Source organism: Psammomys obesus, unplaced genomic scaffold (genome assembly GCF_907164565.1).
Source record: "Psammomys obesus unplaced genomic scaffold, mPsaObe1.curated_primary_1811, whole genome shotgun sequence".
NCBI lineage: Eukaryota > Metazoa > Chordata > Mammalia > Rodentia > Muridae > Psammomys > Psammomys obesus.
The window spans coordinates 410547-423313 of NW_026590859.1; the positions used below are offsets into that span (position 1 = coordinate 410547).

Consider the following 12767-nt stretch of genomic DNA (forward strand, 5'->3'; position numbering starts at 1 on the left):
AATACCCTCACCTGGGATGGATCTAAAAGTACTCCCCGTCTATTATTCACTTTTAACCTTTGAAGTGAAAATGAATACCGCTGCCTTTCTCAGTGCCTGTCTGAAAGTCTATTTCAGAATCTTCCCAAAAGCAGTAGTAGCAAGGGCCATGCTTCTCTCATTCCCATTTCACTCTAGCACTTAATCTGTGAGTGAGTGTTCTTTTAGGAAGGGCTGGTTCTAGAGGTTCTGTCCTCAGAACTCTAGAAAGGAGCCTGCAGCAAGCCCAACCTCCCCAGAGGCAAGCTGTCTCCTGAGGTCCTGCGGCTAGGGGGCAGTGTTCACCCACTGGTATGACTGGAGCTGATCGCACAACTGTGGTGAAGAAAGCTAGCCATTAATAAGCTCTGGATCCACAGAGTTTTCTCAGATTCATTCAAAACAACACAACTCAGTTGCTCTTTCTGAATATCTGCTTCTTGTATTTGTCCCAAAGTTATTCTGTACCTATGTGGCCAAACAATTGTTTATGTGAAGATTTAAGATTTTTTTAATCCAGTAATCTTTATTTGTATATAACAACAGTACAAATTGTGTCCTTGGCTTGCAAAATAGGAGTTTCATATTTACAATAGGTACATGATAATATATTAGATAACAAAACCCCGCTTTTTTGAACATTTAAATACTTCATTTTCTCATTATTTCATAACACCTGTAAAAACAACAAAACCAGACAACCAGCATTGTACTTTCTTAAAAATAGATATAATACAGATTCCAGTGTGTCATGGGGAAGGATCTGAATAACAGGGGATGAGGAGAGGCAGCTTGGCTCAAGGCCCTCATGTGCCTGTATAAAGAGCTTGTCTTTTTCTTTCCCATACATTCAGGAACTTTGGTCCTGTTTGGTGGGGACCACACTTCCTTATGCTTGAATATCAAAATGGAGAACAAGAATGTCAAAGTGATGACCATGACTGAGTCTAAAAGAAGCTTCCTCCTTCATTGGGGGCCTAGCACAGAGGCAGGGAGGAGGGACCGTGAGAAGAGAGTGAGTTGTGAGTATGTGCAAGGCAGGAGAATCTCCAGTTTGTTTATTGTGTTGAGGCCTGTCTGACAGGCACTGGCCATGAACATCTCTCAGGACATTCCCTAAACTAGTTAGAAAGTGCCAAGAGAAACTTTACCCTTCATTATAAGTATCTCTGGGACTTGGATGCTAACTCTTCTTCTGGGGAATGAGTAGAAAAGAGAGAGAAGGAAAAGAGACGTGGACTATGAAAATGACGCCGCCGTCTTTTCCAAGCACACTTCTGAGACAAGGTATCAGGAAGACCTGACCACCTTGTTCCAGCCCCTCCCACCATAAGATCTGCCCCATGCCCTGGGTCCCTGAAGCTGCTTCGCATTTCCTCCCTCTCATAGTCTTCCGTGTTTCAATTCATCCCTGTCTGTGTGCAGGCTGCAGAGTTCTTAGCTATGATACAATGTGGCTGGAAAGGACCTTTTTAGGGTAGCTGCTGGCTTAGGGTCACCAAGCAGCAGGTGTGATTACAGAGGCGGCAGTTGTGCAGTATCGGACAACTGTGGGCATCTATGGGCTTCTGGCACTCTCTGCTTATTGCATCAGACCACTGCTAGCTTTTGCACAGCCATCATTGATTTATCTCGTGCTCAAAGCATCGGCGGCCTTAATTGTTAATTTTTATTCTCATCTTTGTGGAACTGATGGGAGGTCAGGAGCAAGGCTGTGCTGACTAAAGAGATGGTAGCAGTAGAAATGAGAGTAGATCTCACTGCTGGGGATTCTGTTTCCAGGATGAGGTAAGGTGGCTGGGTGGGTCAGCCTTCATCCATCGTGGCACCTCATTTTCTATGCTTTCCTCTGGGGATGGTGGGAAAACCATACTGCTGTATTGGTGGTTGGTCTAGCAGCCTGGAGAAGATGCATTTGCTGGAGAAGGACCATCTTGCTTTTATTCACCCTATTTTCCAGAACCTCTAAGAACTTGGCAGATGATTACTACTTATGAACCTTCTCCAAATGAATGAATGCAGAACACAGTTCCCTCCTTCTGTGAGATCACAGTGTACTCATGACTTGAATAACTGCACTCTGTAAAGAAAGGGGGATCAGAAGTGGTTTTGAGAGTCAAACCACAGAAAGAGGTAGAACATCAGACAAACAAGTGCCTGACTCACATAGAAGGCAGGAGGTGCTGTCAAACCCAGGTGAGGAATGAGTCTCCACATAGTCTTCTGGAATTCTGTCTTGCCAAGCCCTCTACAGTTCTGTTTTTTTTCCCCTAAAGAATTGGCTTTTGAGTAGATCAATGAAATAAACTAATAGTAGGTAGGCTTGCAAAAGACTTCATGCTTCCCCCAATAGATGGCTTTTTGTGGAGAAGGGTGGGAGCTTTAATAATTTCTTTTTAAACAACAGGACATAATATCCTCAAGTTGGATAACAGTAAGAAGAGTGACCAATCAACCTCCTCTCTTCTTCATTCCCTAGACACTATCAGTTACAGGTGAGCCAGAGCAAAGAGCTGGTGGAAGGACAGGTAGAAAGCTAGAATGAGATCAAGACTCTGAAATCACTCACCCTCCTGGCCTGGCCTGTCTCCAGCTGAATTTTCCTTCTTAATTTTCTTTAGCTGTGCCCCTTGGCCACTTCTCTTTTTCAGCCCAAGTTGTCCAACTAATAGAATCCTTAGCAAAGTGGCTAGACCACCTTTCATGGCTGGCCATACTCCCTTCATATACGTTCTTTGATTTTCTCTCTCCCCATCATTCTTTCCATATTCTCCAAATATTTTCAATGAAGCATGCCAGAGGCAGCAAGTGGGTACCATCAGTGGCTGCTGGAAGATCCAGGTAGGCAAGCTGAGGAAGGTTTGGGTAAGATGCTATTGAAAGAGATGCCAAACATTTTATCATTTTACTTCTGTATGAAATGGCACTCTGGACTTCAGCCTGAGATGGAAAATAGGGTGGGCTGGAGTTTATTCTGGGTAGTGAAGTTTTATGTTCATATTCTTGTTTTGACTACATCACTTCTTTCATTTTCATAAAATACAGGCTCTAAGATGACAAGCTTTGGGTGCTGTAAAGAGCAAATACTTTGGCTTGGTGTGGAAGGTCAGTCACTAGTATTTTTTCCAGGCTATTAATACGGCTTTAACATGAGTAGGTTATCAGAAGAAAAGTGGCGTTGGCATGGCTGATTGTGAATCATCATAAAATCAGCAAGTTTCCTGAGTATTTTGCTGAATGCTTTCCTCTCTCCACTAGTCAGCTGCATTCAGCTAAGAAACAAGCTGAACAGCCCAGACAGCATCTGCTGTGTGAGAGACAGCTGTCTGAAGACACACACATGGAATGGAAGCCATCTTCTTGGCTCTCTTCCTTGACCTGTGCTGGGAGTCACATCTGGTCAGCAGAGTCTCAGAAACTGGAATCAACTGGAGGTATAATCTGAGGCCTGAGTTAATTGTGAAGGAAATAACCCAGGCCCAGTCTCTCTTGGGATAGTTGGCCTTATTTCCCAGCCCTACAGCCTGGTATTCCTGACCCTTTTGAAAGTAGAAGGCAAGGAGGGGAGATCTCTTCAGCATTCCTGTGCCAACCCTTTGCCTTCCTCTTGTCCTCCTACCTTGAGACAGATGCTAATTGCAAAGCTGTTGAAGTTGGCTACTAATGGCCATGCTAAGGCAGGAGGACTGAATTCCCTGAGGGTTTACCAGTTGAATTTCCTTTCCTGCTACCACAGAGCTTATCTCTGGGCCCAACAATAGAGCCTTGGCCTCTTCTTCGAAGATATACTCTGAAAAGCTGGCCATCTATGGCATTAGGTATCAGGAGACAGAAAGAAGGATGGTTGCCTTCTCAGGAAGTAATCCACTTTCAAATACAGAGAGAGATGACAAAGATGATGGCATACCACAGTCATATTTACTGAGGCAAATGCAGTGTGCCTAGATGGTCAGGAGCTTCTGGATATGAGTAAAGGTTGGCCTCCCCTCTCCAGGCACAAGAAAAGAAAGTATAATAATAAATACTGCTGCTTCTTAACCCTACGCTCTTCAAGTATTGCTTACTGTAAACAGTGTTTGAGTTTGTTTTCTTTTTAATTGCCGTAAACTGGTGGATGGTTGAATGGAATCCAAAGTCAAACACCCATGCTCCCCATTCAACTCAGACCTAGGAGGCCTGGTCTGTATGGCCTCTGGGGTGCCTGGCTTATGACAGAGGATGACATGGGCTCTGTCCATGTCCTCAAGGAGGAGGTGGCTGGTCTGGGAGAGGTTCACTTCTCCCATTTCTCATATCAACTCTAAGGAAACCAAAAGACAAGTACCAAAGACCAAGTCCTCATTTGTCAAGGTTTGGAATTAAATGAAACAAACAAAAGGTATTCCCACAGTTCCTTGTTGGGTACATTCCTCCTCTTCATAGATGAGGGTATACATGGGCGCAGCATGAAAAGCAGTTTCCTATTAGCCAGGATCTGATGAGCTTTCACAGTTCCCGCAAAGGTCTAAAGTTCTCAGCTTTTCTGGCTGTGGTGGATTCAGGCGTTCCCGGCTTGTTTGCCAAATGTTTAGTACAGACTTCTGCTCCTTCCTCCCCCTCTTCCTTTTTCCTTTCAGTTCAAGGGAGAGGAGAGCATTTCCATAGTGGTTTTACTCAGCATCTCTCAGGCATTTTCTGACATCAAGAAAGAGATGTTACAGAAGGAAGGAAAAATATTACTGAGGAGGGAACAGAAATCAGATTAAATAAAAGTTGGACGGGAAGGACAGGGAGGCTTTATGTTTTGTTTTATTTTTGTTTTTTCCCTTTTTCTTAAAAAATTAAATAAAGTTCTCATTATTTCCCAATATACATCAAATGAGTTTTCATGCAAAGCAGCAGTCACAGAGGCAGAACCATCTGGCTCAAAAGCCTCTCAGCTTAAAGGGCCACCTTCTCCTTGCCCATGGTGTCCTGAGCTCACACTGTGTTCACTGTCCTTCTGGAAGGAATTGGCTGTGATGAAACATGGCTGGCATTGAGAGAGGAACCTTTCCCTCTCTTCTCAGCGAGGTGTTAGAGGACAGCCAGATCTGGGGCCTGACACCTTTCACTCATCCCATCCTTCCTTTTGAGACACCAGTGTGATAGTTTGTATGGTTTCTCTTCCGGAACAGGATGTCCTCCTTTCAGCTCTCAATGGACATGGCGTTGATGAGATGCTCCACCTTGTAGGCTAGTCTCTGCCGCCGGGCCTGCTCATCCTGCTCTAGTGCCCCGATGAGCTGAGGGTCAAAACAAAGGTGACTCAAGACTCAGCTTCAAAAGCACAACTTCCTGGAATCATCAGCCCAGCACCTTTGCCTCTACCTCTCCATTATGCCTTTAGGAATGTGATGTCAAATAGCTGGCATGATTTAATGAATAGATCTATGCATAGTTGGGCTTTATATAACTGAGAGCACTTCTAGAGAAAAAGAGTTCTTACATGATTTTGTCATCAAGAAAATAGCCTAGAGTACTCACACACAGGAGCCTGAATCAAGTACAAGAGAACACATGTGCAGTATTTGGCTCTGCTTTTATAAGTAGGAGTAAGCTCTAAAACAGTAATAAAAGTACAACATAGTAAACACAGTTTATGCACTAGTTACATAGTTACTTACTATCAAGAGCACAGACTGTACTAGGTCTTGAAGCTGCAGAACCAGCAGGTTGGTGGGCTCATTTACACAGCATGGCCATAGAATCATGGGTACTATGAGTTTGGGATGGCTCTGAGGTCACACAGGAAGTTTTTAGCTTCATTTACTCTAGTGGGACCACTGCCACGTGGGTGGCATGCCACAAAACCATCACACAGACACATGCAGGAATATTCGTGTGCATGTAGAGCTCTTGTGTGCTTAAAGCATGTGTAAGGACTACTTAAGTGTGGGCAGCTATTATTTTGCTATTTCTTTCTTTAGGTTCAGCACTCATGCATGGTCTGTCACCTTCCTGGTTAACATCTGTTCATGGCAAAGTCTACCATTCAGTATGAAATCTGACTGGTAGACTGACAGTATCTGCCTCCGTGTAAACTGATAATTCTGTTCATTGCTTAAGAAAGAATAAAATTAGCCACACAATCCTTGAGTGAGAGAAGATAATGTACAGGGAGTTCAATGATGCAGGAGCCGTTAGGCTGTCTTGTAAAGAAAAGATGATTTGGGGCTCGCTGACTTTGACTGTGGACTGTGATTTTTAGAAGTGACAGCTACTGTTGTTGTTTCAGGCCCGGATCAAGCTGTGGGCTGGTCTCTGCCCCTGAGACCTTCTCTTACCTCCTCACTGTACTTGCTGACATATGAGTAGATCTCGTTGAGGGCACTCAGCATATTGAACTCTGTGGCATGCAGGCGGGACTGCTCCGCGAGGTAGGCATTCATATCTTGGTCACTAATGGCTGGCAGCTTGGCAATATCTGCATAGTATCTAAATGAACAGGAAGGGCCTATGATGGAGATTCAGTAAATATCCACCAATACCCACCCTGGCCCAGCTCCCTTGGGAAAACCAGGTTCCCCACTGCTCCTGCCTTCCATCTCTTCTCTAGTGTGGCCTCTGTCTCAAGCTGAGGTGTGAGTCTAAGTTGTAGTCCAAGTTTCTGCAGTACACTCCAGCTAGCTAAGAGCTGCTGTGTCCTGAGTAGTTAATAGCCCACGACTCTGGCAAGATTTCTTGTAGTCATATCTCAGCTCTTCTACCTGCTAGCTGGTGACCGTGCCTCCATTCTCTCATTATACAGACATAATAGAGGGATAATCATAGTAGCTATTTTACAACTATCCATTTGGGCATTCTACAAATGTACAAACATTGGGCATTTCAGTGAAACACATACAAAATCCTTATCACAGTAATGCTTACATGCTCAGTAAATGTAAATTAGGATAATAATTTTCAGACTTCCCAGGACACAAAGCCCCCTCCATTTCTACAACATAGTGGGTATAAAGTCCTGGTCTTCTCTGGACACTGATGCCCACAGTGTGTGCCTTGAGAAACCTACTGACCTTTCCACCCAGTTCTTGTAACTGGGGATATCCTTGGCATAGAGCAGCTTATTAGAAGGTGAGTCCTTGCCCAGTCGGTGCTCTGATGTGGAGCAGGAGTCCATGAAGGTCTGGGCTACCACAGAGAGGCAGGCATCTGTGATGCTGCCCTTGTGGATGTCAAATACAAACTGAGGGTTCTTGATGACATTCACCCAGAAGCGAAGAGGGAGGCTGTAGGAAAAGGCAGAGAACTCTGAAGAGTGCACTTTGACCTTGCCCCTTACTAGTACTAACACTAGTACTTACTGCTGAGTGGTAGAGTGGATGTTCCACTCTAAAAGAAAAGGGAGTGGGCTGAGGTCCATCAGGGGCTGGTTGCTCAGCCTATGCTGTTCCCTGCATGCAAGATAAAGCTGAGGAGTTTTGATCTTGTCATACCAGGGCATTCACTCTGTTCCCTACTAGCTGAGTAGCAGGTGTGTCTGGGCTTTGCCCCTTCTTGACAGGCTTTTCCAAAGGCTTCAGTGCTCCAGGGGAAGGTCAACCACAGAGAACAACATGATTTCCTCACAGCTTCAGACAAAACCATTGGGCTCTTAGAGTCTCTCATAGTGCTGATGGCCATTGTATAAGAGGATGAAGTAGGTAAGCAGTCCCAACCACTGCCTCAGGGGACTAGACCCAGTCTGCCACTGAGCCACTTTCCAGGTCTAGGTCAGAGGACAGCTTTCTCATGGGAGAATTTCATTCAGGGGTCCCCTCCAGGGGGGTGGGTAGAGGAAAGGGAAAGAGCTCTTGCTGGCATTTCGGGAGAGACTGGCTCATTGTGGCTCTGAGTTTTTCCTAAAAGGAACCCACCAAAAATTTGCAGGCTGCTTCTAGACTCTGGAATCTAAAGGCAGAGAAGAATAGCCTTCTACTGTTCCTGAGGCCATAAGGCAGTAATCCCATTGCCTGCCTTTAAAACCAGAACAGCTTCTGTAGCTGGTTTGCCCATTTCCAAAGTCTACCTTCCCCAGCTGCCTTCTAGCCTTGACTCTTCTGATGCCTGTGTGACAAGAACTCTGCCATGTGCTAACCCTTCTAGAACTGAGATAGTGTCCTTAGCTCTTCCTATTCTTTTCTTTGCCTCTGCCAATTTCACCAACTCCAAAATTTCCAAATATCTTTATAATGACAGGTGTTGTAAATGTCAGTATTGGTATCCTCCCAAACTTCCTGTTGTAAATTTTGCTTGTCTTCCAACCTGCAATCTCTTCATGAAACCTAGGAGGAACTGCCTCAGCCAGCTTTGGCACAGCTCTTCTGTTCTGTTCTCTGCCAGTGCTGGACATGTCTAAGCTCTTTTCCTTGGATCTTTGCTATGTGAGGTATGAGCCATATGATTCAGCTTTATCACACTACCACTGGGGAGGAGGGTGCATTGTTGTTGCTTGAGACTAGCCAGAAGGCTCAGAGAAGGGAGTAATCTTGAACTTTCTCCTCTTTTCCACCAAACTGCTAGTCATCCTGCCTGCAAAGCTGAAGAGATGCCATTGATCTGTTTCAGTAGAGCTTACTGAATGTTCTTCGCTTACTGAACCATGTCATTCCACTGTGACCAAAAATTACAGAAGAGGAGGACCCAGTGGCCACAATATCAAGAGAATTAAGGTCTATTCCAAGGCCCCATTGGCTCTTTCAAAGTGTTGTGCTGGTTGTTAGGACTTTTGATTTCTAAATGACAGCCTGAGCCCATCTGTGTTGACTCTGTTTTCTGGGGATTGCTGACTCCAGACAGCTGCATGGGCTTCCTGCCCAATCCAAATGTTTTCCTCCTTTGTGCTCAGTCCTAGAGAAAGCCTTTTGACTCTAGTTCTTGGATAAGCCCTGTCTGGTCGATAGCTAGTTCTTAGCATGGCGCAAGCTATAAAACCTGAGAGGGAAATGTTTCATGCTAGGAGCTATCAGAAGCTGCTTCTCCCACCACTATTCTGGATGTGGAAATGACTTGAACAAAAATCATGCCTTTAGGACATTCTTTCTGTTGCTTCCTGAAAGCTATGTTGCTGGGGTAAAAACTTAGCTTTAAGAGATCAAGTTTGCAAATGAAATCCTCATACTTGTGGGTTTGTCAAGTCTAGCAAGTACCAGCCTCATCCCCAGCATTGGTCATCTTTGCCAAGGGTCCCAGCTTAGAAACACATCTCTCAGAAGGCTCAATAGTGATGGACTGCAAAGCGTCACTGTAGGTTTCACATACATATTTGTATCTATTCCATAACTTCTTCCCCCTGATAACTATAGGACTCTACATCAAGAGGAACAGCTCTCCCAAAGGATGTGTGTGTGTGTGTGTGTGTGTGTGTGTGTGTGTGGTATGTGTGCTGTGTTCCATGAGTCTCAGCTCACCTAGCCCCAGCTGACCCAGCTACCTCTCATCTCCAGCCTCTGTTGGTCTCCAACCCCCAAGATGCTGGACCTCTCCCGGTGATACTCCCATTGAGCTCCCCTGGGGTTACCAGTTGCTTTTCCAGGTGTGCCGCACATCTGTGTCATGGATATTGTGTCTGTCTGCTTGCTCATCCAGGAAATCAAACATGTACTTGATGGCTAGGGGAAGAGCACTACCCCGGTGCACAGTGCTGAACAAGGTCTCAAACAAGTCGTCCACAAATTTCTGCAGGGTGCCCTGTGGGAGCAAACGGGGAGGAACAGTGAAATGGTGGGTGGGTGCTAGAGGGCAGTGAAAGGCATGCCAGGTGCTGCCTTGGACACATCTTAACTTGAAAATGTGTCTGAAATGCAAGAGCGTGCAGGTAGAGGGGCAGGAATGAGGCAGATACTAGTTGGGGTGTTGTGTGGTTTGGAGGGATTAACAAATCTGGGAATCCTGAAGGTATGGGCTCAGGGAGTTTGATGGGAAGATGGGAAGTAAATTTCCTGGAATGAATGAGAGGGCTCAGGCTGGTGGCAGAGTCTACAGAGGGTTCTTAGGGAGTCTGACCTCTGGTGGGGCTTAGAGGGTATGACAAGAAGGATGAACAGCTTTAAGGTGTTGATATCAGGAACACAGACTGTAGGTCTAGCTTCAAGAGAATCTAGGCACAGCCCTGATCCACAGGCTTCATGGATCCTGGAAGCACTGACAAGCATGGACCTGGGTCCCAGTTAACAGGCAAGACACTTTGAGGACTAGTTTAGAACCCCTGAGTTTCTTAGATGTTTATTGGTGGTCTTTTATTAAGTCATATTTAACAAAGCAAAAAGGTAGATATGAGTCTGGTAGACTTGTTCTGGACCATTCTGGGAGAACGTCTTAGAGCTTTAAGCCACTGTGTTAGAGTTCTGAAGGCTTGGTTTTTTTTTTTCTTTTTTGGGAAAGCTAGATGGTGCTGCCTTCATCTCCTGTCAGCCTAAGATACAGTGAGTCAGGAGGGATAGATAGTCTTTCCTTAGATTGCTGGTTCAACTACACCTTTCTGTTTTCTTTCTCACTTGACTAGAAATCAGGTATAAAAGGCAGAGATAGTAGAAGACATCAGAAGCACCTGTAACATATGTATTTGTGCCAAATGCAGGAAACAGCTTAGCTTGGGTACTACAAGAGTTACCTTGGTGGCTAGGAGCCGGGTCAAGTAGATCTCAGATACCATTTTGCTGCCCCGATCACCCTCCTTCTGATCACCATGGTCATGGTTCTTCACCAGATGCCATACTTTAACACCACTCTCCAGGTCTGGAGTGATCATGGGGACCCGGGACCGGAGGCTGTCTGGGCTGCCTGTGTATCTGAAGGAAGAGTCTGGAAAAGGGGGGGGGAGGCCAGAGTGAGACAGGGCAGTCTCCTACTCAAATCATCCTTCAGGAATACCATCAACCTACTGCATCTATGCTGAATAGACCTGCTCTACCTTGAAAGAACTCTTGGGACTACGTATTTGGAAAATAGTTTTAGGGATCCTTGGTTGGAAAGAGAAGCCTAAACTTTCTAGAAAAAAAGATTTAGAATTTTTTCTTTCATTTATTCATTTGTTTATTACAATTTATTCACTTTGTATTCCAACTGTAGCTCCCTTCCTCATCTCCTCCAAGTCTCACCCACCCTCCCTCTTCTCCCCAGATACCCCTTCCCTAGCCCACTGCTTCTCTCCTTCTATCTGACCCTAGTCTATCAGATCTCATCAAGCCTGACTGCATCATCTTCCTCTGTGGCCTGGCAAGGCTGTACTCCCCAGGGGGAGGTGATAAAAGAGCTGGCCACTGAGTTCATGTCAAAGACAGTCCCTGTTCCCCTTACTAGGAAACCCACTTGGAAACTGAGCAGCCTATGGGCTTCCTATGAGCAGGGGGTCTAGGTCCTCTCCATGCATGGTCCTTGGTTGGATTATTGGTCTCTGCTGGACCTCCTCGGCCCAGGTTTTTGGGCTCTGTTGGTCTCCTCGTGGAGTTCATGTCCCCTCTGGGTCTTTCTATCTCCTTCTTCCATAAGGATTCCTGTACTCTGCCCAAAGTTTGGCTATGAGTCTCAGTAAGATTTAGAAAATTTTTTTAAATTTTTTATTAATTACACTTTATTCATTTTGTATCCCCCCATAAGCCCCTCCCTCCTCCCCTGCCGATCCCACCCTCCCTCCGCTTTCTGCATGCATGCCCCTCCCCAAGTCCACTGATAGGGGAGGTTCTCCTCTTCTTTCTGATCTTAGTCTATCAGTTCTCATCAAAAGTGGCTGCATTGTCCTCTACTGTGGCCTGGTAAGGCTGCTCCCCCCTCAGGGGGAAGTGATCAACGAGCAGACCAATCAGATTATGTCAGAGGCAGTCCCTCTTCCCATTACTATGTAAACCACTTGGACACTGAACTGCCATGGGCTACACCTGTGCAGGGGTTCCAGGTCATCTCCACGAATAGTCCTTGGTTGGAGTATGATTTTCTGGGAAGTTCCCTGTGTTCAAATTATCTTGTTCTGTTGCTCTCCTTGTGGAGTTCCCGTCCCCTCCAGCTCTTACTATTTCCCACTTCTTACATAAAATTCCATTCACTCTGCCCATCAGTTGTTTTAAGAGCTCAGACTCACATGAGAATGTAGGAGCCCCCTCTCTTCTGATGTTTCCAGCAATAAGCAAGAATAAAGTAAAATGTCATTGGATGTGTATACTGGAGCACTCTAGAAAGTCTAAATAGTGCTGGGGGGTGGTGGCATATGCCTTTAATCCTAGCACTCAGGAGACAGAAGCAGGCCTATCTCTGTAAGTTAGAGGCCAGCTTGGTTTACAGAGCTAGTTCTATGACAGCTAAGGCTGCACAAAGAAACTGTCTCAAAAAAAAAAAAAGTCTAGGTACTAAGGGCTCAAGTTGTAATGATCCTCTTCAGAGTGAACAAGCACTTCTTTTGGGGTCTTAGAACATATTCTGAACACTGTTTGAAGCTTTTGCCTTCAGTCTTGTAGTCTCTTTCAACTGGACAGTCTAGTGCCTTTGAGTGTCCATACAACCAAAACAAAGCAAGAGAGAATGACACACACTGCTCAGAGGCTGGAAATGGAAATGAAAGAATGATCAGTTTTGTGTCCCAAAATTTGACAAAAGAGGCTATAATTACTAATCCAACCAGGATCACAGCTATAACGTGGAATAGAGAAACCTCCAGTCAGGGTACATTCCTCTGCTGGGCTACTCCAACTCCTTTACCTGCTGCCTCATCTCAAAGGAGACACATGACCCTTAAGACTCATCAGGAAGAAGACAGA

The 12767-nt window shown here is 45.3% G+C and overlaps 1 protein-coding gene across 2 annotated transcripts in view; it reads right to left on the bottom strand.

The window, feature by feature from the left end:
- Positions 1 to 4788: 4788 nt before the first annotated feature.
- Plxna2 (plexin A2) overlaps positions 4789 to 12767 on the bottom strand; it is a 205636-nt gene continuing 197657 nt past the window's right edge. For both annotated transcript variants that reach the window (XM_055609140.1, XM_055609139.1), the window contains 5 exons: positions 10631 to 10821; positions 9539 to 9708; positions 7056 to 7268; positions 6324 to 6474; positions 4789 to 5282 (listed from right to left, as the gene is read on the bottom strand). In XM_055609140.1, coding sequence (XP_055465115.1) covers positions 5187 to 5282; positions 6324 to 6474; positions 7056 to 7268; positions 9539 to 9708; positions 10631 to 10821 — 821 coding nt within the window. In that variant the 3' untranslated portion in view covers positions 4789 to 5186. The remainder of the gene's footprint in view (positions 5283 to 6323; positions 6475 to 7055; positions 7269 to 9538; positions 9709 to 10630; positions 10822 to 12767) is intronic.